At 54.9% G+C, this 24270-nt stretch overlaps 3 protein-coding genes across 3 annotated transcripts; 1 reads left to right on the top strand and 2 right to left on the bottom strand.

The window, feature by feature from the left end:
* Window positions 1-1570: 1570 nt before the first annotated feature.
* On the bottom strand, window positions 1571-8032 carry Tgfb1i1 (transforming growth factor beta 1 induced transcript 1). Its single transcript, XM_048333321.1, has 11 exons — window positions 7980-8032; window positions 6586-6701; window positions 6407-6459; window positions 6171-6313; window positions 5907-5988; window positions 5690-5795; window positions 5386-5580; window positions 3406-3579; window positions 3052-3133; window positions 2612-2760; window positions 1571-2205 (listed from the first exon to the last, which is right to left on the bottom strand). The coding sequence occupies exons 1-11, from the start codon at window positions 7990-7992 to the stop codon at window positions 1939-1941; spliced, it is 1380 nt and encodes a 459-aa protein (XP_048189278.1). The 5' UTR covers window positions 7993-8032; the 3' UTR covers window positions 1571-1938.
* A 1762-nt stretch (window positions 8033-9794) lies between these two features.
* Armc5 (armadillo repeat containing 5) lies at window positions 9795-16903 on the bottom strand. The gene is made up of 6 exons (XM_048333318.1): window positions 16405-16903; window positions 14332-14439; window positions 13458-14244; window positions 11965-12485; window positions 10996-11128; window positions 9795-10871 (listed from the first exon to the last, which is right to left on the bottom strand). Exons 1-6 carry the CDS (start codon window positions 16880-16882, stop codon window positions 10001-10003), a joined length of 2898 nt encoding a protein of 965 aa, XP_048189275.1. The 5' UTR covers window positions 16883-16903; the 3' UTR covers window positions 9795-10000.
* Window positions 16904-23049: 6146 nt separating this feature from the next.
* Window positions 23050-23982, top strand: LOC125340784 (cytochrome c oxidase subunit 6A2, mitochondrial). The gene is made up of 3 exons (XM_048332612.1): window positions 23050-23183; window positions 23610-23746; window positions 23855-23982. The coding sequence occupies exons 1-3, from the start codon at window positions 23111-23113 to the stop codon at window positions 23936-23938; spliced, it is 294 nt and encodes a 97-aa protein (XP_048188569.1). The 5' UTR covers window positions 23050-23110; the 3' UTR covers window positions 23939-23982.
* Window positions 23983-24270: the final 288 nt, after the last annotated feature.

The following is a 24270-nucleotide window of genomic DNA, read 5'->3' as shown; positions in this document are numbered from 1 at the left end:
AGATTCCTCAAGAGCAGGGGCTGATCTGGTTAACCCCTGGAGGCCCATTGCTCAGCACAGGAATGGAGACAGGAAGGGATGGTGAACATGGGGGCATCTGCCTTTCTAGAACTGACCAGATTGACAAGTCAGAAAATCATTTCCTGAGTCAGGGGGCCCCTGCCTAGATAATGGAAGCATGAGTATTCTTAAGATCACAGAAAAGTACTTTAGGGCAAGAATGATGAGCTTTATTTAAGAGGTGCCTTACTGTAGGCTCCTTCAAAAGAAAGCAGACCTTGCGATGAGAAGGGGAAAAAAAAAAAAAAAAAAAAAACCTCCGTGAACAGAACAAAGGGCAGGAGGGGAAGCAAGCTAAGCGCTTATTTCAAGTTACAGGGAGCTGAAGAGGAAGGAATGGGGGTGGCCAACCAGGGAACATCTGGTGAATGGATGGAGGCTGGAGATAGCCAATATACCAACCCTGAGAGACAGAGGTCGGTTATACCCCAGGATCGACAGCATTACTTGGGGAGAGAGAAGAACTGGGATGAGTCAGGAAACGTAGCTTGGAGAAGCTGAAATTGATCGGGTGGAAAGGGCAGAGAGCTTCTTTCTGTCTGTGGCCCATCCACCGCCATCCTTGGCTGCTTTCAATGATCAACATGGTCCTGGGATGATCCATCATTCCCAACACCCAAAGGCTCCTGGAGTTTAGACTCAGGGATCCTAGAAACCCCCCACCCCCTTAAGGAACGTCACATCCAAAATGAAGGTTCTGGGTCTCATAAAGGTCCCTAGGGTTTGGGGGACTCCAATAGAGCCTGAACTTCTCCAGACTTGAGCCTCTGGCCCCATCCTTCCTTGTTGTGACTTAGTTGAGGTGTTAACTCCTCCAGGAAGCCTCCCCAACAACCCCCAGCCACTGACAGCCCTGGCCACACCAAATGTAACTTCTGCCTCAGGAGCCATCTTTTCCACCAGCCCAGGGCTCTCCAGGGCAGGGACTGTCAAGGCGTGATCATCTCTGTGGACCCAGTACCACCCAGCACAAGGCTGAGTCAGGAAAAAACCTCAGGGAGTCACTGACCGGAACAGGAGAAAAGTAAGTGTGGGAACACACAGACTTCACTGGTTACGACAAGTGTGAGAAAAGGGACGGTATTGTCCTGAAACCTACAAGTATCGTAACCACAGCAGCTAGGAAGAAGTAAACGGTGCTCAGAGCCCAACTCCAAAATGGGGGCATGAACGGGCACACCTAGAGGAGGTCCCACCTCTGGAAGTCAAAGGGGACATAAAATCTCAGAACCAAATGAAGGTAGAGCAAGGGTTGCAGACCAAGCCCTGTTTCAAGCACACAGGGAGCTGCAGAGGGGGAAGTGGAGGCAGGAAGGCTGGTGGAGCCCCAGCTTGTGCTCCCTGTCCTGGCCTTGACTCCCCTTTCCAACCTGGGGCTCACCTGATGTTCAGAATGTACAAGTGGCCACCGGCCAGAGCTGAGATGGCAGTTTCTGCCCACTAGAGACAGAGCCTGAACAGGGTGGAAGGTCTGCAAACCGGGTCCTCCCGCACCAAGACACAACACCAGTGAGATGTGGAATGTGTGTTTATGTTTGTAGAAAAAAAAAAAAGTGCACAAAACAGGTGCGGGCAGCAGGGACGTCCTTGGCCAGGTCTCCGATTAGTTGTAATTAACTGCGAGGCCCCTCCTCTAGTGTGTGGGGGAGGTCTCCCTGCAGGGGGGAATCGTGTGGGACCTCCCTTCTGTGGAAGGTCACTGGGGGTGGGGGGTGAGGGTCAGGATGGACGGGGCCTCTTCTGAACTTGGCCTTGGAGAACGTGGAGTACCTTAGGGGAGGGTCTCCCCAGCGGGCGGGCCGCACGGAGCAGGGGGGACTCGCGGCCCCGAGCTCCCTGTCCGTGGCCTCGCCCAGCGGGACCGGGCCGGCCGGCCGATCAGCCGAAGAGCTTGAGGAAGCAGGGCTGGCAGTAGGGCTTGCCGGCGCGCTCCTGGAAGGAGCCCTTGGTGAGCGCGCGCAGGCAGAAGGTGCAGGTGAAGTGGTCCGGGTGGAAGCGGCGGCCCAGGGCCGACACGCAGCGGCCGGTTACCGGGAGGCCGCACGTGGCGCACAGCGACCCGCGCCGCGCGTGGAAATGGTTTTCGCACAGCGGGCGACCCTCGTGCTCGAAAAAGCTGCCCCCGGAGAAGGGCGCGAAGCATTCCTGGGGAAAGAAGGCCCGAGAAAGAAGGCGTCAGCCGCCGAAGCCCGGGGCCAAAGACCCCCTGCCTCCCTGCTGCAGCGCGGCCGTGGGAGCCCGAGCCAGGCGCCGCCCACAGGGCTCGCCCCGCCTCCCGAGGCTCCTCTCAAGGCCCCGCCCGTGCCCCACCTCCCGAGGCTCCGCCCACAGGGCCCCGCCCCCCCATAACACCTCCCTGCCAGGCCCCGGACCACGCCCCTGTGATGCCTTCCTCCAGAGTTCACCTCCAGACTCCGCCCGCCCACAATGCTCGCTCCGCCCATGCCCCGCCTCCCGAGGCTCCTCCCACCTGAGTCCCGCCCCTGGCGTTTCCTGTCCAAGCCCCGCCTCTAGGCACTCCTCCCTCGAAAGCCACGCCCCCAGAGCCCACCCTGCAGACGAAGCAGTCTGGGTGCCAGAGCGCACTGAGCGCTGAGATATAGTTGTCCAGAATGGGGCCTTGGCAGCCCTGGCAGCGCGGGGCAAAGAGTTGCAGGAAGTCCCGGCGGCAGTAGGGACGGCCCTCACGCTCGTGGAAACCTAGGGACAAATACCGAGTGGGCTGAAGACAAATAAATAGAACGCAGGCAAGCCTGGGGAGCTGCAGGGACAGAGGCTGCAGGAAGGAAGGAAGGGAGCAGTGGAGTCGGGGACCCAGGTAAAGCGGGAGGGGAGGGGATGGGAACCCATGAATGGGCGAAGCGCAGGGCCAGGAGTGGGAGAGAGCAAGCCAGAAGGGAACAAGAGGGACGGGTGGCCGGAAGTGGGAAGTGGCAGGTGGGAATGTATGTGGAGCACACCTCTGGATTTTATGGAGTGTTGTGGACTCACCCTCCTCTCCAAAGGGCTCCCCGCAGCTGACGCAGCAGAAGTGCTCTGGGTGCCAGTGGGTGCCCAAGGCAGTGACCATCTTCTGCAGAAAATGAAAGGGGACGGTCACTGTGGCCATCTTGTCTTTTCTTCCCTCCTGCCTCTACCTTGACCCTGGGCAACAGGGCTGAGGTGTGTGTCTGAAAGACAGAAAATCTCACAAGGAATTTGGAGAGCTGAGGGCCTTGGATGTTGCTAAGCAACAGGGAAAGGGCTGGGGTGGAGGTGGGTAGGCAGGACCATGTGAATGATGCCCATCACACAGGTGATCTGAGCAAGTCAGAAGCAGAGTCCACGAGGTCTGGCTGGGCTCACATGTCGGATAGGTTGATTGCAGAAGCCACATCGTGGGGAGAAGCGCTCAAAGTAGCACTCGGGGCAGAAGGGGCCTCCATCCTTCTCGAAGAAACTGCTGCCTCCCAGGGTCGTGGAACAGCCACCACAAACGAAGTGCTCAGGATGCCAGGCACGGCCCAACGCTGTCACCACCTTCAAGTTGGGGGGAGGCCTGGGTCAGAGTGGCTCTCAGATTGCCAGATACCCAGTGAACTAAGGTTTATATACTCAGTATTTTCCCAAAACTTGTGTGTGTGTGTGTATGTGTATGTGGTGCTGGTACTGGGCTTCACACCTTTGCTTGGCTTTTTCACTTAAGGCTGATGCTCTGCCACTTGAGCATTTAACCAGCATTTGCTGGTTAATTGGAAATAAGAATCCCATGGTCTGGGGCTGGGACTGTGGCTTAGTGGAGAGTGCTTGCCTAGCATGCATGAAGCCCTGGGTTTTATTCCTCTGTACCACATAAACAGAAAAAGCTCATCTCTCATCCCTATCTCTCAGAGATAAGACATGAGCAAAAGCTGAGTGCTGGTAGCTCACACCTATCATCCCAGCTACTCAGAAGGTTCAGATCTGAGGATCAAGGTTTGAAGCCAGCACAGGCAGAAAAGTCCATGTGATTTTTTTTCTTTTTCTTTTTTTTTCTGTCAGTCGTAGGGCTTGAACACAGGTCTGGGCACCGTCCTTGAGCTCTTTTGCACAACGCTAGAGATCTATCACTTTAAGCCACAGCGCCACTTCCAGTTTGTGAGTGGTTAATTGGAGAAAAGAGTCTCACAGGGACTTTTCTGCTCAGGCTGGCTTCAAACAACAATCCTCAGATCTCAGCCTCCTGAATAGCTAGGATGATAGGTGTGAACTATCAGTGCCTGACTATGAATTCTTTTAATAAAGGGACCCATGAAGAAGAAAGTACCCAGAGCCCATGAAAGTCATAATACTTCCATGTTTTGCTGAGATTGGCAATTCTGGAATGGGGCTCAAGCACTTTATGTAGCAGGAGGTTTAGATCAACCATTGGGCACAGCTGTTATCAATCACATCTGCTCAGCCCATAAACCAAGGACCAAAGCTCCCAGACCAGTCTCTCAATGGAGAAAAATCTTTGTGATACCCCGGAGAGGCAGCCAACAGCTTTTTTGGTGAATACTAAATGAGAGCTTGAAAAGCTCTCATAGTAAGGCATATACCTACTGTGTGCCACATAGTAGGACCATAACAAATGGTAACAAGTTTGGAATCTGTACCCTACTACTTATTTGCTCTGGTGACTCAAAGCTTTATTTTCCTCATAAATAAAATATGAATGTTGGGCTGGGTGTGTAGCTCAGTGGAAAAGACTATGTTTAGCATATCCAGGGTCCTGTGTTTGCTCCCCAGTGTGCACCTGCACAAAATTAATTTTTAAAATACTAGCCAGGTGCCAATGGCTCAAGCCTGTAATCTGAGCTACTCAGAAGGCTGAGATCTGAGGATCCCAGTTCAAAGCCAGCCCAGGCAGGAAATTCTGTGAGACTTTTTTGGGGGGCCAGTCCTGGGGCTTAAACTCAGAGCCTGGGCACTGTCCCTGAGCTTCTTTTGCTCAAGGCTAGCATTCTACCACTTAAGCCATATTGCCACTTCCATCTTTTTGTGTGTATGTGGTACTGAGGAATCGAACCCACGGCTTCCTGCATGCTAGGCAAGCACTCCACCGCTAAGCCACATTCCCAGACAGAAATGGAGCTATAGTTCAAGTGATATAGCACTAGCCTGGAGCAAAAAAACTTAGCTCCCAGGTCCTGAATTCAAGCCCCAGGAATGAAACGCACTAAAAGAGAGAGAGAGAGAGAGAGAAAATAAAATTTATCATGTCCACTTTTCAGAGTCATTCACTGAAAGAGGGTATCACCAAGCCTAGTTCTCAGTGAAGATGGGTTTATGGGTACTGCCTTCCCCCTCACAAGCTTCACGTACCTGCCCAGCAATAGGTTTATTGCAAGAGCCACAAAGGCCCTTGGCCTGGGTAGGGACACCACGGCGGCTAAGGTCGGACTGCAGCAACCCCAGCATGGTATCTAAGCTGCCCTTGCCCGTCTGCTCTGGTGGAGATGGCGACCGCTCATTTGTGGAGTTCACCACTGGTGGCTGGCTTGGCCCAGAGGCTGGAAGCTACAGCAAGGAAGACAGAAGAGTTGAATCAACAAGTCAAAAGCTGTGGAAAGGATCTGAAATAGCAGAGACAGGAGCTGACACCTTGTCCACACCCTGCCTGACTCACGTGATTCTGGACACGGAAGTCTGAGAGCGAGGCCATCAGTCTATCCAGCTCCATTGTGGCCGAGGTAGCCGAAGGTTTTGGGAGGACGGGAGCTGGACTGGGAGGACTTAGGAAGAAAATAGCTTGTATCATCTCAGAGCATCCCAGGTCAACAATCCCTCTAGTAACATCCCAGAACCTATCGTTTCTCTGGCCCTGCCAGACAAACCAAACTCACTGGCTGCTCTTGTCTTCGGATGGGTCCTCCTTCTGTCCCTCGACTGTCACCTTGCTAGATGGGAACTGAGACATGATTTCATCTAGAGAGACAAGACAAGAGCACCAGGCACGGGGCTATGTTCGATCCATCCTCTCAGTTCAAGTTTTGTGTCCTCTTCATTTCTTCCCTGGGAAGTCTGTGTCCCTTAGTCTCTTCCTTTCCCAGCTCCCCTCCCCTGCTCCCACTGCTCCATCCAGGCATGTCATTTTAGTAACCTGGTACCTGTAATGTTGAACTGGGTGGCATTCAGTTCCTGAAGCAAACGATCCAGCTCACAGAGCCCAGTACCCAAGACACCACTGGAAGAGGAAAATGGAGGAGCCGCAGGGGCTGCAGGCTTTGGAGACCGAGGCTTGCATACCGTACTGTGAAACAGGATGAAGACCTAGACTTAGACTAAGGACTCCAAGCCTCCTCATCGGAGCCTCAATCAACATTAACCATCCCATGCCCCTCACCTGTATAGATGGTCCTTGTCCCCAGAGGCTCCTGAAGAGTCCCCAGATCCTGTCTACAGAGATAACACACGTGTCTAGGATGACACACCTGTATGGCAGCACCACCCAGGCTCAGATTCCCCTAGCCCAGGCCAACCCTGGCCCTCACAGCTGCCCCAGACCTTAGTATCTGATCTCACCTGTGGCTGGTGGCCATAGGGTGGGGGAGGTGTGAGTGGTTCTGAGGGGCGCTCTTTTGGAGCCCCTGACCTTGGTATATGTGAAGTGGTGGTCTCCAGGTCAGAGAGCAGAGCATCTGCAAGGAGAGGCCCTCCAAGTGAGACTTAGGGGATCAACGTTAGGGCAGAGATAGGGCCTGAAGAGATTAGAGGGTCATGGATCCCAGTGAGAAGGGCAGAAGCCAATATAGTCAGAGAGGTCAAGAAGCCCAAAGAAACTCAGGGCCAGATTAAGCCAGAGGAGGTGAGCTGATAGCGAGACAACATTTATGACCAGACATTCCCACGGCTCATTCTGCAAGTCAGTCAGTCAAGCCCAAACCCAGCCACCTGATATATTTTTAAAATTCACCCCATCTTTCCCGATATACAATCGAAATGGGCTCCTTATTGGAGCCAAATTCATATCCACTCCAAATTGCTCAATTGGCTGTGTGCCTGACACCAGGCTTCCTGATTGGATGCTCTCTCTGCCACACAAAATCCTCCCTCTCCCTCCTTCTCCTTCTCTCTCTCTCTCTCTCTCTCTCTCTCTCTCTCTCTCTCTCTCTCTCTCTCTCTGAACAGGCTCCGGCTGGGCCTGGCCCACTTCCCAGACCCACCGAGTCCCACCCTGTGCTCCCCCAGGGTGAGTGTGCCAGCCCTGGGCTTTCTGATCCGCTTCCTCCCCTGGGTCCCAGCGCTGACGCGCGCCCCCTGCTGCAGGGCACCGGAACTGCTCCTCTCCAAGTCCAAGTTCAGCCCGGGCCTCCTCCTCCCCTCCCTCCCCACCCCGGGGCCTGGAGCCCCTTTCCCGTTCCAGAACCTCCCGGCTCTGCGCATCTCGGTGGAGCTCTTTCCCCCTCTCGGGCGTCTTGGCACTCCGGATTACAGTCTCTTTCCTGCCCCCGGGCCTTGGCTTCCACTCCACTAGGAACTCTCTTAACTCTTCCATTCCCCGACCCTGCGCTCTCGGGCGCGGTCCGGCCCCCTGCGCCCCCAAACTCGATGCCCTAAGCTGTCCTCTCCGGGCTAGTAGCCCGGCGGCCCGACCTAAGGCCCCCGGAGCCCTCCCCAAAGCCTCTGAACCCCAGGCGCCCCGGGGCGTTGCACCCCGGGGGAGCATCAGCCAAAGCCAGGGCTGGAGGATGGGGGAGACGGAAGGCAGGGGCGGCCAGCCCCGGAACGGCAGGCAGGCGGGGAGAGGCAGGAAGGGGGACGTGGATTCGGGAGAGGAGGCAGCGACCGCGAGCGAGCGAGCGAGCGAGCGAGCGAGCGAGCGAGCGAGCCCGGGATGCGGAGGCGCGGGGCGTGCGGGAGCGGCTCCGGGGAGCAGTGGGAGTCTGGAGGGACCCGCGGGCCGGGCCCCCACTCACCCAGGTCCTCCATGGCGGGGCGCGGGCGGGCTGCGCGCGGGGCGCAGGGCGGGGGCCGTGTCCGGCGGGGCGGGGGCGGGGGACGTCCGGGAGCCGGGAGCCGGGCCGTGACCATGTATGGAAGCGGGGACCCGCTGGGATGGGATTGGGTGGGTGGGGGGAATGAACGAAGGAACCCGGGGTGGGGGCGTGGAAGAAAGCGAGTACCAGGGCCCACCCCAAACCCCGCGCGCTCCCTGGTTGCTGGCTTGCCCAGTGGTGGCCACACCCCAGACTTCGCCCGGCCTGCGCTACAGGGAGCCCCAAGAGGCCAGAGCCAGAGTCTGTTAGGGCCCTCCCAGGCCAAGCTCCAGAGCCCCTCCCAGCCTGTGGGACCCCCAAAACTCCAATCCTAGACAGAGCCCAGTCCCACCCCGGCCATTCCGGAGACAGACAGTGTCCCGGAGAGAATGTTTTATGTTGGGGACAGGAGAAATTGTTCCAAGGAGTTGTCGGATCCCAGCTTGAAAGCTTGTGGGTCGGAGACCCTGGCAGACAACCAGACAGAAATCCCCAGAGGCAGAACATCGTAGACACAAAGGCATCTCTCCCAGACAGACTGGACAGACAGGGTGAACCCACCCACCCACTCTGAGGTGGGGACCTCCCCTCCAAGACCTGGACATAGACACACAACTAGAACACGGACTGCAAAACCCAGGCCCAATCCCTTGGCCCACAGCAGTCCCAGGGAGCCAAACCGCTTTCCCCACCACTGACATGCCCCAAGGCCGTTCGTTCCCTAATAGCTTTATTCAAGATACTGACCAGAGAGAAGAAAGCCAGACAGGGATACAGCCAGAGGAACGAGGCTGTGGGAAATCAGGGTAAAAACATGACATTCCGTGATGGGTAGACAGACCTATACTCACTCTGCTAGACAGATGTCCAGACCGTGGGGCACCAACAGAAGTATCCATAATATGGGCAACTTTTAAATTTTGTTTTGTGCCAGTCCTTGGGCGGGAACTCTGGTCCTATGCCCTGTCCCTGAGTTTTTTCTGCTCAAGGCTAACACTCCACCACGTGAGCCATATCCCTACTTCTGATTTTGATTGATGGTGATGAGTGGGAACTCTGAGTTTCACAGGCTTTCCTGCCTGGGCTGGCTTCATAACATGATCCTCAGATCTCAGCCTCCTGAGTAGCTAGGATTACAGGTGTAAACCATTGTCGTCCGGCAGGCTTTCTTTAAATTACCGAAGCCCAGGACATTCCCCAGTCCATCAGAAGTTTTTAAGACAGGCAACAATGCCAACCTTTGTTCCCCAACACAGACCCTGGACTCTTCATCAAAATGAGGCTGCTACTTGAGCAGTCAGGAGGCCAGGTAAGGTAGACTGCCTTGGAGACCAAAGCTCTGTGAGCCCTTCCTTCGCCTGAAGGCCAGCAGAGCCTATGGCTCTCTCTGGATTTGACTAAGACAAGTCCTTTGAGCCTCCAAGGCCAACAGCACTAAGAAACTTGGCCCCAGGGGACAGAAGAGCAAGGGGTCAGCCACACATCCCTAACACCCAGTGGTCCTCTCATTCCTAAGGCTGTGTCCTGCAGGGTGGCTAAGGAAGGAGACTTCCCTCTAGGACCCAAAGGAGAAGCCTGGGGCCTCCATCCCAACCCAGGGCTCCAGGAACCGATGGACAATTACTTACTAAACTCCCATGCAAAGACTGAACTGTGTGAAAGCTTGGCTATCTGGATAAAACCCTGCTTGGCAGGGGAGGGTTAGGAGGACCCACACAGGGAAATCTGTCAGAAACACCACACACCAGGGACAGCCAACTCCAAAGGTTTTAATTTCAATTCCACAGAGCTGGGCTAGGCCAGGAACCCGGAGCCTGGGGCTGTTCCTCTCCACTGCCCCATGCCCAGACCCTGGCCTTGACATTGCAGTAGTAAGTCTTCAGACCATCACCCTGGGATCCAGTTCTGTCTCTTTTCATTCCTTGAAGGTGACATCCGAGCCGAGCGGCTTCTGAATGGGTTCATACCCAGCCTGTCCTGGGGCCCTCTTCCGGGGAACACTGACAATCGAGGGTGGGACCATTGCCCCCTGACTCAGTCCCCATCACCACAGCCAGCAAAGCCTCAGTTAGAGGCCCAGCCTCTTCACCCACCGCCTCCACCAGCCCCACAAGGGCCAGGCCACGTTTCCTGGGACACTGCCCTGGCCCCAGGGTCCAGCGCACACAGTGGGCTGCCAGCCGGGGTCGGCCCAGGCGGAACACCTCACCCACTGACTCTGGGTCACTCTGGGGACCTAGATGGATGCGGCCAACCGCCTCTTCCAGCTCCAACTCCAGCCCAGGCAGCAGGAAACGGCCAGCAGCCTCAAGGGCCTCCTCAGCCTCTGAGCCCAACAGAGGCTGGCCAGGCGGGGGCACGGGCCCCATGGCGGCCCCACAGCCCCGGCAGCCATGCAAATGATGCAGGACAGGCCAGGCTGCACCAGGAGACAGGCCTCGCAGCGGCACCAGGTCCATCTGGGCTTCGGCAAAACTGCCAGATAGCAGGGCTCGGAAGAAAGGGGAGGCTGCGGATGAGGCAGCGCGCTGAGCAGGGAGCCGCAGGCCGGAGTCCAGGAGGAAATGCAGGTCAGGGCCCGGGTCGGGGGCTGGGCCCAACAGAGGCTTATAGTGGCAAGGGGAGGACGGATCCGGGTCCAAGGCGACTGTAGGGGGAGAGACGGGGCTCGAGATGGGGCTCATCACGGGAGACACCAGGCCTTGCAGGCAGGAGAGGGAGTCTGCAGCAAAGAAGAGGAAAAGCGGGTGCGGGGCTGGCCGAGTGAGGGCCATGAGTAGGAGGCGGAGGCCCCCCTGGTCCAGAAGGAGCCGGCGCCACAGAGCAGGTTTCCTACAAGGGAAAGGAATCTGTCAGAAGGGGCCAAGGAAGGGCGGTGGAGTATCAGCCTTGGCACCCCTCCCCACCTCCCCCCACCCCCCACCAGGCCTCCACAAGGCACCCCCACCCCTCTCACCGACAGATGAAGGGCAGAGTCAGTGCACAGGCGACTCGGTCCTCGGGGCTCCCAGACAGCAACAAGTGGGTAAGGGCGCCGACCCCGAAGGGCGACTCGGCCTGTACGGTCAGGTTCTGCAGCAGCATCTCACCTGTGCGACGGGCCAGAGCAGGTCAGCCTGGGAGCTGGGAGGGGTGGCACGGGCTACTGGGCTTGTGCAAAGAAGGAGGGTAAAAGCTCGGGGCATGAAAGTTGGGGTGACTGCCAGGCCTAGAAGGATGGGGCTGGGACTCTGGGAACCAGAGAGCAAGAAGGGAGTTGGGAAGGTCAGGGGCAACTCCAGGCCCTCTCACCCCTTCCAGGGGTGGAAACAGTCTGTAGATGGGAAAGAACATAGGGCAGTCACCAGAAATGTCCAAGGCGGTGGTGGTATGGGATCTGAGAGGGCAGGGTGCCTGGGTCTGGATTCACAAGTTAAGGTACCCAGAATGGGAGCCAGGATTAGGTAGAACAAGAGTACAGTGGGTAAAAAAGCATGCAGATGGCTGGATGCTGGTGGCTCACGCCTGTCATCCTAGCTACTCAGGAGGCTGAGATCTGAGGATCGTAGTTCAAAGCCTGCCTAGGCAGGAGAGTCTGTGAGACTCATAGCTCCAATTAACCACCAAAGAAAACCAGAAATGGAGCAGTGGCTCAAGTGATAGAGCACTAGCACAAAAATCTCAGGACACACATACACACACTCACACACGTGTGCACACACACCATGCAGACAGGCCAAATTCTAGATTCAGACAGAGGATACAGGACAATTCTCTCTGCATGCTGGGCTAGGGAGCAGAAAGGAGTCCGCTATCCAGCACCTGGTGACTTGAATTCCTTAGCGTTCTAGAGGGCAAGCTGAACAGGAAGTCAAGACTCTAGGCTCGTGGAAGGCACAGGAGAAAGGTGGCAACTCTTGCATAGACAGAGAGACAAGAGACATACCTAGTTCTCGGTGCTGGCTTCGGCGCACATTCCGGGAACGGGGAGAAGGCCAGTCATCTGGTGCCACACCCAGCACAAGCCAGGCACGCAGCAGCGCCGCACCATAGCTGCGCACAAAGGCCTCCAAGCAGGCCGGGTTGCAGGTCAGACGAGCCAGGATGCGCAGTGCACGCGGGCTCGGTGGGCCCGGTGCACCTGTCACGTAAGCCAGTAGGCCACATAATGCCGGCCCAGTCACTAGTGCTCCACTCGGGTCTGGAGCCTGGGAGAAGCGTGACAGCAGCAGCAGTGCTGGCCCCTCTCGGCCCCAAGGCTCCTCGGCTGCGGCCACAGGGCTGCGGCCCGGCGTGCGCAGGGTGCGTGGTGTACGCAGGGTGCGGGGCGTGCACGCTGAGTTTGAGGCTGGGCTAGGGGTGGGACTGAGGGACTCCCGGGCCTCCGACAGTGTACAGTGCTCTGGAGACCAGTCAGGAGAGATGTCACCGGACCCCGAGGTGTAGCCCTCAGAAATCAACCAGGACCTGCAGAGTACACAGGGCAGCGAGGGAGAAACGTGAGGGACAGGCGTCTGTAAGTCATTCAGCAATTCCAAGCCTGGACCGACATGCTGGGGAGAGGCACTGAGCAAAGCAAAGCTCTCCATGGAGTTTATGGTCTATGGAGGGGAAATAGTCAACACAAGGAAGTAAACCACAATGTGTTAGCGTGAGGCAGCGTACACATGAAGAGAAAAGGGGCTTGAAAAAGCTGAGGTCAGGGAGAAATGGAAGGTGTTTGTCAGTACTGGGATTTGAACTCAGAACCTCCCACGTGCTAGGCAGGCGCTCTCTGGCTGAGTCATGTCTCTAGCCCTTTTAGAGTTGAAGAGGTTTTTTTTGGTTGTTGCTGTTTGTGCCAATCCTAGCGCTTGAATTCAGAACTTGAGTCTGTCCTTGAGTTTTTTTTTTGTTGTTTTATTTTTCCCCTCAAGGCTGGCATTCAACCACTCAGGCCACAGCTCTACTTCCAGCTTTTTGCTGGTTAATTGGAGGTAAAAGTCCCAGAGATTTTCCTGCTTGGCTGGCCATCCTCAGATCAGATCTCAGCCTCCTGAGTTAACTAGGATTACAGGCATGAACCATCAGTGCTGGCTTGAGAGTTTAAACAGGGTGCTGATCAGAGCTCTCACTGTGACTAGAAGAGCTAAACAAAGACTTAATGAGTGAAATAATGGCACATAGGAGGAAGAATGTTCTAGACAGAGAGAGAACAGCAGCAATGAGAGGGGAGGCCAGGGCATAAGTGTATATTATGTCCTAATGAACAAGGTTGAGGAGGGCAGACCGGAGGGAGGGTAAGGTATGCTTATGGAGGACTGGAAAGTGGAAAAGCAAGGAATCAGGACTAGAGGTAAATGAGTCATAACACAGGGTGTGGGTATGGAAAAGCATCAGAGCAGACAGGAATCTCCAAAGTGAATGCCCTCCCTTCTAGACCCTAAGGTAAGGACGTACCTGAGGCTGCGGAAGCTTCCGGCCTCTGCGGGCTCAGGGGTCCGTTCCTCAGGAAAGTCCCAGGAAGCAGCTTCTCTCCCTTCTTCTTCCTCATCTCCACCCTCACCACACAGCTGTCCAGCCAGAAGAGGTACAAGTCCCAGAGCCTGCAGCCTGCCTAGGGCCCCAGTGTCATAAAGGAAGCCCACAAGGGCAGCCACAACGCGTGGATGCCAGGCACTGGCACGAGGGTCCCGCAGCAGCCCCATCAGCAGCTCTAAACCACCAGCATCCCGCAGCCGGGCTCGGTTGATGGCTTCCCGACACAGGAGACATACAGCCCGCACCAAAGGCTGCTGGGAAGCTGGGCTGGCCCCAGCAGGGCTCCGGCGCCGCCGGAGTTCACCAAGTAACACCTCTACACCACCGGCATTGCCCAAAGCAGGCCGTACCAGGCCCTGGGCACACAGATTGGCGAGGATCAGGATGGCTGCCTCACGTATTGCCCGTTTGGGATGAGAAGCCAGGCTGACAAGGGGACTCAGTCCCCCACCCAGACTGAGCTGCTCAGCACAGGCCCGAGAACAACCTCGGCTGAGTTCCAGGAGGGCACGGACCAGGCCCCAGGTCAGGGCAGGATCTGGAGCGGCAGCCAGGAGTTCAGCCAGTGGGCGGATGGCTCCTTGCTGTGCCAGGGCCAGGCGGTGCTGGGGTGAGTCTGCCAGGTTGCGGAGGGCACGCACCACACTCTGCAGGCACTGTGAGTCCTGGCAGGCTGTCAGACTCTCAACGAGTAAGGGAACAGCACCTGGAGAGGGAGGGGAAGGACAGAGAGTAAGCCAGGGCATATGCAAGCCCTACTCCTGTCTCCAGCCCATGCTCATGGCCTTCTTACCAGCAGAGTGGATGTCCCCGCAGCTCTCCGGTTCCATGGCTAAGTTCCCCAGGGCACGAGCGGTTCGATTCTGGATGCTGTCTGTCTTCACGCACTGAAGAATGGTCACTGCAAGAAGAGTTTGGCCTCTTCAGAGCTCTGTCCCTCTTTTCTTTTCTTAATTTCATCTCCTAAATCATCTCAAGCATGTGCCTGAGGGGCGCAGGGATGCTTTCAAAGGAAGTTAACCTGTGAGCTGCTAAGCAGGTAGGTGATCTGCCAGAAGGATGGTGGATACGATGTGACCCAGGAATTGGAAGCAGACTTTGAAAAAACTTTGCAAAAGGGAATGCCTCCTATGACCCTAGGAAGGGCCTCAAATGCCTGACCAAGGGGTAAAGAGTTAACTGTGAAGGCACACAGGGTTTTTGTTTTGTTTTGTTTTGTTTTCCAGTTCTGGTACTTGAACTCTGGGCCTGGGCACTGTCCCTGAGCTTCTTTTGCTCAAGTTGAGCACTCTACCACTTGAGCCACAGCACCATTCCCAACTTTTTTGAGTAGATTGGAGATAAGAGTCTCACGGAGTTTCCTGCCCAGGCTGGCTTCAAACTGTGATCCTCAGATCTCAGCCTCTTGGGTAGCTAGGATTACAGATGTGAGCCACTGGTGCCTGGTTTTCAAAAGGAAATAGGGCCAGGCACTGATGGCTTACACCTGTAATTCTAGCTACTCAGGAGGCTGAGATCTGAGGATCTCATTTTGAAGCCAGCTTAGGCAGGAAAAACTCTTATCTCCAATTAACTTGCAAAAAAAAAAAAGAAAAAGCCAGAAGTAGAGGTGTGGCTCAAGTGAGAGAGTGCCAGCCTTGAGTAAAATAAGCTCAGAGACAGCACCAAGGCCCTGAATTCAAGTCCCAGAGGGGCACAAAAATTTATTAAGGACTTAGAAATCTGCCAAATACATTACAGTTCAGATGTATCTTAATGCAAAGTGTTAATATATTCATGTTTCATTCATGTTTCAAAGTGCATAATTTCAGAGGGCAGGCAATGTACTGGCCACCAATTTAGCATAGGCAATTTTTTTTTTTTTTTGGCCAGCCCTGGGTCTTGAACTCAGGGCCTGAGCACTGCCCCTGGCTTCTTTTTGCTCAAGACTAGCACTCTACCACTTGAGCCACAGCGCCACTTCTGGCCATTTTCTATTTATGTGGTGCCGAGGAATTGAACCCAGGGCTTCATGAATTCGAGGCAAGCATTCTACCACTAGGCCACATTCCCAGCCCCGCCTAAGCAATTTTGTATGTGTGTGAGTGCTGGTCCTGGGGCTGGAACTCTGGGCCCGGGCGCTGTCCCTGAGCTTTTGTGTGCAAAGCTAGCATTCTACCACTTGAGCCACAGCTCTACTTGCAGCTTTTTGGCTGTTCATTGGAAACAAGAGTCTCATGGACTTTCCTGCCCTGGCTGGCTTTGAACAGTGATCCTCAGATCTCACACTCCTGAGTAACTAGGATTACAAGTGTGAGCCACCAATGCCCAGCTAAAAAGTCTTTTGTTGGTATCTGCCCTTACTGTGCAAGTTTTTCAGTAACTCAGAATTTCCAGCTCTCTGCTTAGAATCTGTGTGGGTGCTGTTTGTATTTTATTTTAGCTCCGTTCCAATTCTGCGATGTGGCCATTATTATCTCCTTTATAAGGAATTCTATTTTGGAGGGGTATGTCCCACTGCATCATTATCTGAACTTTTTGAAACTACTACATCCTCCGACCTTCAGCTCATCCAGGAATGGCTTTGCACACACAGGTCCATATAAAAAGCAGGTACTGAATGTCTGCTTATGAACATCGTAATAGAAGAGAAGGATCCCAAAGTTCATCCAAATAACTCTGTGATCTCTACCTGCCCGGATGCAGGGAGGTGCCACACCTAGAGCTTGGACAGCATGGACTGTCACTGAGACCGCAATGACGTCATGGGGGGTGCCACCACGCTGTCTCCAGATCCCAGACGGTGACAAAGAACTCCCAGGCCGATGCAGACAAGGAGGGCGGGACGGGCGCGGAACCTTTCTAGGAATGGGGGCGGAGCACTTACCCAAAGGGAGAATGCCTCCGAGCCTGCGCACTTCAGCTCGGCACGCCCCTTCCGTGCAGCAGTTGGCTAGGATGCTGAGCGCCAAATCCAGAGTCTTGCGCAGGCGCACTGGCGGCGAGGGCGTCGACGAGGACGTAGCGGAGTGGGCGGGGTCAGAGGAAGGGGCGGGACCGGCAGGAACGTCGGCCGCCGTCGGCGAAGGGGCGGAGCCGGGTTCTGCCGGGGACAGGGCGTGGTCCGCTGCCGCCGCTCGCCGTAGCAGCGCAAGAAGTGGGCGGAGCCCGCCGCGCGTCCGGAAGCGCTCGATTCCCCCGGCTGCCTTGATGTGGCGCGTGCGAAGAGCTAGGAGCGCGCGGCCCAGGGGCGTCTCGTTGGTAGTGGAGTCCTTGCCCCGACTCGGACCCTCCCCGGCGGCCGCTGTGAGCTGCGCGAGGCAGAACGAGAGCGAGTCGGTGAGGGTTGGTTTCGCCGCCGCCATCTTGGCTCGGGCCTCCGGCTCCGCCCCGCGCCCTGGCCGCTTCTCTGTGAGGATGCGGAACTGGAGCGGAGGGGAGTGGCCTGGCGGCTTCTAGCGGCTGCTGCTTCTTAAATAGCGCCGCCGCTGTCAGCCCTGGATCCCGGAACTTTGAATGGTACTTATCTAGTCGTTGTGCAAGCCTAAAGTGGGATTATGTAGTCAGCATCCGGCCTAACACGCCTAAATGGGTAGGACGGGTGGGAAACTTCCCAGGGCCTCGACGTGGACTGACGCCTCCCAGGGCCCGACTTGGGCGTCTGCCTGCGGTGCTGCTTCGGATGGCTTACCCATTCCGCCCCCCATCTAGCCCTTTCCTCTTCCAGTCAAGCGTGGTTATCCCCCAAAGGATGATCGGGGAGGACCCCGAAGTCCAGGCCGACAGTCTCTTAGAAGCTTAGGCCTGAAAACTGGCAAGTTCCTAACAGCCGCTGCTGATTAAGAACTCTCGGAATGACAGGGTTAAAACCTACCGAAAACGGTCGCCGCTACTTTCTAGAACGGCAGGGGCTTGGGAACCTTTCCGTTTCCGGTGCTAACCTCTTGGTCCAAGTCTGCCACTCGTTCCATTTGTACTTTGGGGAACTTGAGTAGCTGGTATCTAGAAAGCGAGGTGCTCTTCAATGGTGTCAGAAGTAACTGAGAGCATCCTCGACAGGGGCAGAGCTGCGAGGGAAAGAGACATCAGCACTGCCAAGAGTCTCCAGGTCGCCCCTGGATTGTGAAGTGCCACCTGAGTGGTGTGGTCTTCTAGGTGTAGCACCAGGCAGCCAGGAAATGATACCAAAGCTTACAGCATCTATGTAGGCTCCAACCAAGACCAGCTGCCCTGCAGACCCTGAGTCTTCAAGTGCTGGAATTGTGGGCTGACTGCACAGCCTGTCTCACAGATTTCATCCACCTTCAAAGCAGCTACAGTGAGGACAAGTCTTACCACCCTAGAATATGGCATAGGTCTGGCTAAGCACCATTGAAAGCACACTAGTGAAAAAACCCTGCCCAGAGTGGATGTTGCTTCAGCCATAGCTCCAAATCTCATCCAACCTCATAGCTTGACCTCCTGACCTTTTCATAAGTGCATGAAGTGTGGGAAGGCCTGTGACCACAGCTCTGCAGCTGTGACTGAGTTAAACACTAGCTGGTGCACACCAGCAAGAAGCCCTACTGCTATGGGAACCGTGCCAAGAGCTTCAACCATAGCTCTAATCTGTTTGAACACCTGCGTTTACACAGAGGCGAGAAGCCTCCTTACCTCTGTGCTCAGTGGGGACAGCTTTGGGAGCAGCTCCTACCTTCTCAAGCACCAGTGTTCCCACACTGGTAAGCCCTACAATTGCTGCGGATGTGGCAAGAACTTCAAAAGCTCACACTACCTATGGTACAAGCACATCCATAATGAAACAGCCCCCTTCAGAGGTCCTAAATAGTTCCCTTGTTTTAGTGAGCCTGAACACCAGAGCATCCACCTGGGTGGACAACCCTGAACCTGTCCTGAATGTGAGCAAAGCTTCTACCTCAGGCTCCTTAAACACCAACCTTTACATATGGATAGGAAGCCCTGTTGGTCCCCTGACTGCAACAAGAGTTTTGTGGGCAGTTCAAATCTGCTGCACTACTAATATTCACACAGGTGAGAAGACTTACACTGCAGCAAGAGTGACAACCATCTCAGCCAGAGTTTTTACATGCTTATCCACGAGGTGGTCCAAAGTAGCAAGAAACCCCAGGTCTGCCTTTCCAGCGTACCCTTTGACCACAACCACAACCTGGGCCAACACCAATGGACACACCAGTGTGGAAGTGTCTGCTAATATTCCTGGTGTCAGTATTTGTTCAAATTTCAGCTCCACATTTGATCGGGTCCTCAAGAGGACCAGGATATCTAAGCCAGACCTTTCTGCTCCCCTCTCTGGGGCTGTTGATTTAGAATGATGTTGGGATGTTGGAGGGCTTCTACGTCTTTCCCATTCAGGACTCAGCGCTACATCTGTGATCACTGCCTTGAAATCCCTCCCAGATTTTTTTAAAGCCTGTACTGTGGTGTTACAGCACGTGTCCATCAGCTGCAGAGTTTGTTGATGGCTGAAGGTAGCCACCATTGGCATGGGGGACGTAGGACATCTGCAACTGCTGAGCCAGTGTCCTTGCAGCTTAGGGAGCGATGGGATTAGCCACATCAAGAGCAACAGCTATTTCTTCCTGGAGAAATAAGAGCGGAGCCCACTGGTTCTTGTGAGGCCCTCAGAGGCAGGAGGAGGGCATTCCTGACATCCAGAGGGGACAGCAAGGAAGCTGTGTCCTGGCAGAAGGTACCAGAGTATTTGAACTTGGGGTCATCGTCTAAGTTGTCAAGTACACGGCCCTATCTCTCCTGCTGAAGCTAAGGTAGTGGAAGCCCAAGGCCAAAGCAAAGGACCAGGAGACCTGTCTGCTGAGTTGAGGAAACACTTTATGGCATTTCTAGACAGAACAAAAGTCTAAGACTTGTCATCTGCCCCTTGTCTTTTCTTTCAGTTTCCCCCAGGAAACTGCATCTGTCGATGCAGTAAAGAATGACTGGAGCAGGGCTGCCCACCCAATGTGTTTCTACTGGTGAAACCTAGTATGTGTGGGAACCATTGAGAAGCTTCCCAAAACAACAAATCTATGAGAAGAGAGTCCATGCTGTGAGGCTGTTCCTGTTTGCTATAGCTGCCTGTGTGCCTGGAAGAGGCAGACCAGCCCTTTGGAGGCTGAAGAGTGAGTTGTCTGTTGGAAGGACAGTCCTTCACCATTAACCGCATATTATTCTTTGTGCATCCCCTGCCCCTATTTTGCCATTTTTTTCCCTCAGGCTTACGGTACCTAGAATAAATCCACGTAATGTTGAGGCTGAAGAGGAAGAATATGAAGTTCTCTCCCTAGCTGTGTGACCTTTACCTCTTCTGGGCCTCAGATTTCTTCATCTGTAAATGGATGACAGCTGCCTCACCAGGTTGTGGTGATGACCCCATGGGTACACCAGTCTGCCTGAAGCACCTGGATTGGGAGTGCAAACCTCAGCTCCTCTCTTCCTCAGGTCTAGAGCCCTGTAGTGGTGGTTTCAGAAAGCACCAGCTCCCCTGAGGTTAGAGAAAGTCAAGAGAGCCCTGGAGTAGCTTGTCCTATGAAAGTGATGGACTTGGGACCAGTAACAGTGAATGATGCTGGCACTGGAAAAGGAGTCTCATCTACTGACATCTAATGTACTTACTTGTCTTCTCATTGGAGGAGCAGCAAATGCCCTTGGGCTTTCCTTCCTGGACAAGAAAAGGGTTTCTGACAGGCTCCTATCATCAGCACTTTAAAGAACACAACCAATTTTGAGTTGGAAGCCACAGGACAGCATGTAGAGTCAGCACTCAATAAATAGTTGCTGTAATCAGATCCTGTTTTCTGCTTACCCGGTGGTCCCACCAAATGAGTGTGGAGTGTTGTCACTCCTGCAAAATCTGAAACTGCAAGTGGGTGTTACATAGGCAATTCAGTGGGAGCCACATAGGTTTGCAAAGTCACTTTAAAGAGATGGATGCTAATCTCTCCCATTAGGACAGGAATGTCTGGGCTATAGCTCCTCCAATTGCAGAAAATAGATCCTGACCAGAAGGAAAGCAGTAGATATTTACCCAGCGTTCCCTGTGCTCTGAGCTGGGAGTAGAAGCAGCCTCACTGCCCAAGCGTGTGAACAGTCTTTAGGCCTGGGATGGCACACTGAGAAAGTGAGGAGAGAGGGCACCCAAGTGGGTTGTATTAGTCAAGGTTTCCCTTGCTGTGACAAAATACCTGAGTTAAAAAATCTTTATGGAGGAAAGACCTATTTTTACTTACATCCAACATCACGGGTGCAGCAGAGCAGTAACAGTTCACATCCAGCTGGCCAGGAAGCAGAAGAAGAGAAAGGGCTGAGGACAAGATATATCATTCCAGGACACACCCTAAGTGTAGCTACCTCCAGCCTTTCATCTCCTGCCTGTCAGACCATCATAACATAAACCCGTTAAGGAACTAATCCATTCATTAGGTGAGAGGCAGCTGTGGCTGAAGGCCCCAGGGTGACAGGCCCTTGGAACGACTGGGGAACTTAGGGCAGACATCACACTACTACTTTACAAATAGACAGGAGCCTCTCATGAACATTCTATATTCCAGTCATAGCATGGTTATTTCCACTCGAGCTATTATGAATAATGCTGCTATGAATATTCATCTGTACATTTTTGGTAGAATGTGTGCTTAAAAGAAATCTGTGTTTTAAAGAAAACTTTCCATTTTCCTGAGTGTCTGCAGACGAACAGCTCAGGAATGGAAGGTTGTTCCCATCCATTCGGTGGCCTAGAGTCTTCTCCAGATGTAGTCGGCTTCCTGTGCCAGGGCCCAAGTGTGGCTGGCAGAGCTGGAACAGGGGGAGCGAGGCACTCACCTCTAGTGCCAAGCTTCGAGGGACACCAGAATACTCCGCAGTCGTGATAATTTGATGGTGTGTGTGTGTGTGTGTTCTTAAATTTTGTGCCAGAACCAAAGGACTGCCACGCTTTCCACCAAGGAACACGCACGGCCTCCGGCCTCTAGGGGGCGCCATCGTTAGGCTCTCAGCAGATTCCCTCGGTTTCGGTCCGTTTCCAGCGCCGCACGAATCCGCGGGCGTAGAGCAAGGAGGCGGGACATGCGCACGCGCGGCCCAGGCTCTGCCCCGCCCCGCGGAGCTGTCACTCTGGCGGCGGGCAAACCTTCACGGACGTGGAGCGGTCACGCGGTGCCCTCGGACCAAGCCCTCCCCGGGTGTTAGGGCCGAGGCCGCGCGCTGCCCTGACAACCTGGCCCCTTGCGGGGAAGCGGTCGGAGTGGTGGGGGCGGCTTGGGGGCCGGGGCCGGGGCCGGGGGTGGGGTGCCAGGGAAGGGATGGAAAGCCTGCCGGGCCGGCCGGACGTGGAGCTCCTCCCGCTGAGGCTGGCGTGGACGCCTGGGGCGCGCCCACCAGCTGGGTCGCTAATGAACTGAAAGATTCTTTTACAGATAGGTTGGGCAGATGACAGAGAATAGTGTGACGTCTGCCCTAAGTTGCCCAGTCGTTCCAAGGGCAGAGGGATAGCCCGACACCCTGGGGCCTTCAGCCGCAGCTGGCTCCTCCCCGACTCTTCTCTGTCTCCAGCCCTGCTGCTCTTCATCCTAGCTAACCCACAGCCCTTTTATCATCATGGAATCGTCTCGGGACAGTTCCAATCTCAGATATTCATTCTGTCCTCGTGGGTCTCATAAACACACTTTATATTTAATAGGCTGCTTCATGTGATTGTTCTTTGCTTTGGGGAATATGGTCATAGTATGTGAAGAAGTGGAGAAACACGCGGAGTGGTCCGTCTACACTCTTCACACCGGCAGCAGATCATGTCTGACAGGCTTGGCATGCTGCACACTATTGAGTTTGCCCATATTGAGTTTGCTCAGCTTGTAGAAATGGAAGCTTTCCAGTGGTCCCATTAGCTAACTCTAAGATAGAGCTTATTAAAATGGTGTTGGGAAACAGTAATCCTGTACAACACCTTAATAATAATAAAATTATATTAAAAAAAACAGTGATGGGTACAAAGACTGCACTGTCTCTATACAGAGGCCATTAAGACAAAACCAAGCCTGGCATGGTTCTATACCCCCCTGTAAGCTCCACATTCCAGAGGCCAAGGCAGGAGGGTCTCAAGTTCAAGGTCAGCCTGAGCTACCATCAAGACTCTGACAAGGGAGGTAGCTTAGTGCTTGCCTGGCATGTGCAAGGCCTTGGGGGTTGAATCTCATTGAAGAGGGTAGGGGGGAACACCACAATCAGCTTAGAAAAGTACAGATGACTCGAATTAAAGTCTCTGTGTCTGTGGTCAAGTGCTCCGGTCACCAGGAATAGAGTATTAAATAAGATAGTTCCCCACGGCTATTAAAAAAAACCTCCAGCTGTACTTTAAATATTCCCCTGCTGGAATAAAAGGCACACTGCAGTGACTTTCTGGAGAGGACCTCCTGCCAGCCAGGCCCCATTTTAAATATAGAATTCACCCCCCCCCCCTCTAAAAATAGCCATTCAGGGTGAGCACTCAGCAGGTGATTGGCTCAAGAAGAAGGGAGGAGGAGGCAAGGTCTGGGTGAAGGAGAGTGAAAGGGCAATGCCATCCTAGCTCCTCTACTGCAATGGCTCTGCCTCTGAGGTCCTTGAGCCGAGGCCTGGCCAGCGCAGCCAAGGGTGACCATGGAGGGGCTGGAGGTGAGTTGGGGGGCTGGGGACGGATCCTGTGACTTACTGGCCTTGTCTCTCTGTTCCCTCACCCCATTTTTCCTTCCCATGGGTGTTGCCCCTCACACACTGGCAAGTCCCCTCCATCCTAGCTGGATGCGGGTGGCTCACTCTTGTGATCCTAGCTACTCAGAGGGCTGAGATCTGAGCCGACCCGGGGAGAAAAGTCCCTAAGGCTCTTCGGTCCAATGAACCCACAAAAAGCCAGAAGTGGAGCTATGTGGCTCAAGTAGTAGAGTGCCAGTCGAGGGGAAAAAAAAAAAAAAAAAAAAGCTCATGGATAGCGGCCCAGAGCTTGCGTTCGAGCCCCAGTCCGGCCGCGCACGCTGGCACACACGTCCCCAGCCCCGCGCGCCCATGGCTGCCAATGTCCCCCTCACCTTTCCTCCCGCACAGCCGGCACCTGGCGCTTTCTGACCTTCCTGCTGGCACTGCCCAGCGTGGCCTTGTGTTCCCTCAACTCCTGGCTGCACGGGGGCCACCACGAGCGCCCCGAGTTCATCCCCTACCACCACCTGCGCATCCGCACCAAGGTAGGGAGCGCGCTCGGGGAAGGGGTGCCGGGACGCGCGGGTCTGGGGTTCCAGATGGAGGGGCGCTGACCGCTCCCCCCTACCCCCCTGTCTGCCCCTTCTCTGCAGCCCTATGCCTGGGGAGACGGCAACCACACGCTCTTCCACAACCCCCGTGTCAACCCCCTGCCCACCGGCTATGAGGATCTCTGAGGTCCCAGCGGCCCATCACCAGTCCAATAAAGCGGTGCACGGTTCGTGTCCTCTGGTGCCTCGGAGGGGCCGGGCGGGGCCGGCTGGGCGCATGTGCGGGAAGGGAGCGGGGAACAGATCACCAGCAGGTGGGCTCCCTCTATTAACAAGGGACTCTCCGGGTTATTCGGGGCCTTCCCTTATGCTGAGTTAGCTTGCTCAGTGACTCTGGGAGTAAGATGTACGCCTACGAAGTTGTACTTCTCTGGAGGAGGATTCAGAGATTTGTCTAAATGACTTCATAATATCTAAATGACTTAACCTCAGACAGCTAATCAGAGGCCCCTGGGAAC

Source organism: Perognathus longimembris, chromosome 23, assembly GCF_023159225.1.
Source record: "Perognathus longimembris pacificus isolate PPM17 chromosome 23, ASM2315922v1, whole genome shotgun sequence".
Classification (NCBI taxonomy): domain Eukaryota; kingdom Metazoa; phylum Chordata; class Mammalia; order Rodentia; family Heteromyidae; genus Perognathus; species Perognathus longimembris.
The sequence above is the reverse complement of the archived record's forward strand: the minus strand, read 5'-3'. Positions and strand labels throughout refer to the sequence as shown.

What these genes read in the sequence shown, in the direction of transcription:
- Armc5 (XM_048333318.1), bottom strand. Translation starts at nt 16,882, where the DNA reads ATGGCGGCGGCGAAACCAACCCTCACCGACTCGCTCTCGTTCTGCCTC. An exon ending in CGGAGGCATTCTCCCTTTGG is followed by an intron (nt 14,440 to 16,404) that starts GTAAGTGCTCCG and finishes CTCTTCTTGCAG; the next exon opens with TGACCATTCTTCAGTGCGTG. An exon ending in CGGGGACATCCACTCTGCTG is followed by an intron (nt 14,245 to 14,331) that starts GTAAGAAGGCCA and finishes CTCCCTCTCCAG; the next exon opens with GTGCTGTTCCCTTACTCGTT.
- Tgfb1i1 (XM_048333321.1), bottom strand. An exon ending in GACAAGGACCATCTATACAG is followed by an intron (nt 6,314 to 6,406) that starts GTGAGGGGCATG and finishes CCTGTTTCACAG; the next exon opens with TACGGTATGCAAGCCTCGGT. An exon ending in TCCGAAGACAAGAGCAGCCA is followed by an intron (nt 5,796 to 5,906) that starts GTGAGTTTGGTT and finishes TTTCTTCCTAAG; the next exon opens with TCCTCCCAGTCCAGCTCCCG.
- LOC125340784 (XM_048332612.1), top strand. Translation starts at nt 23,111, where the DNA reads ATGGCTCTGCCTCTGAGGTCCTTGAGCCGAGGCCTGGCCAGCGCAGCC. An exon ending in TGACCATGGAGGGGCTGGAG is followed by an intron (nt 23,184 to 23,609) that starts GTGAGTTGGGGG and finishes CCTCCCGCACAG; the next exon opens with CCGGCACCTGGCGCTTTCTG. An exon ending in ACCTGCGCATCCGCACCAAG is followed by an intron (nt 23,747 to 23,854) that starts GTAGGGAGCGCG and finishes CCTTCTCTGCAG; the next exon opens with CCCTATGCCTGGGGAGACGG.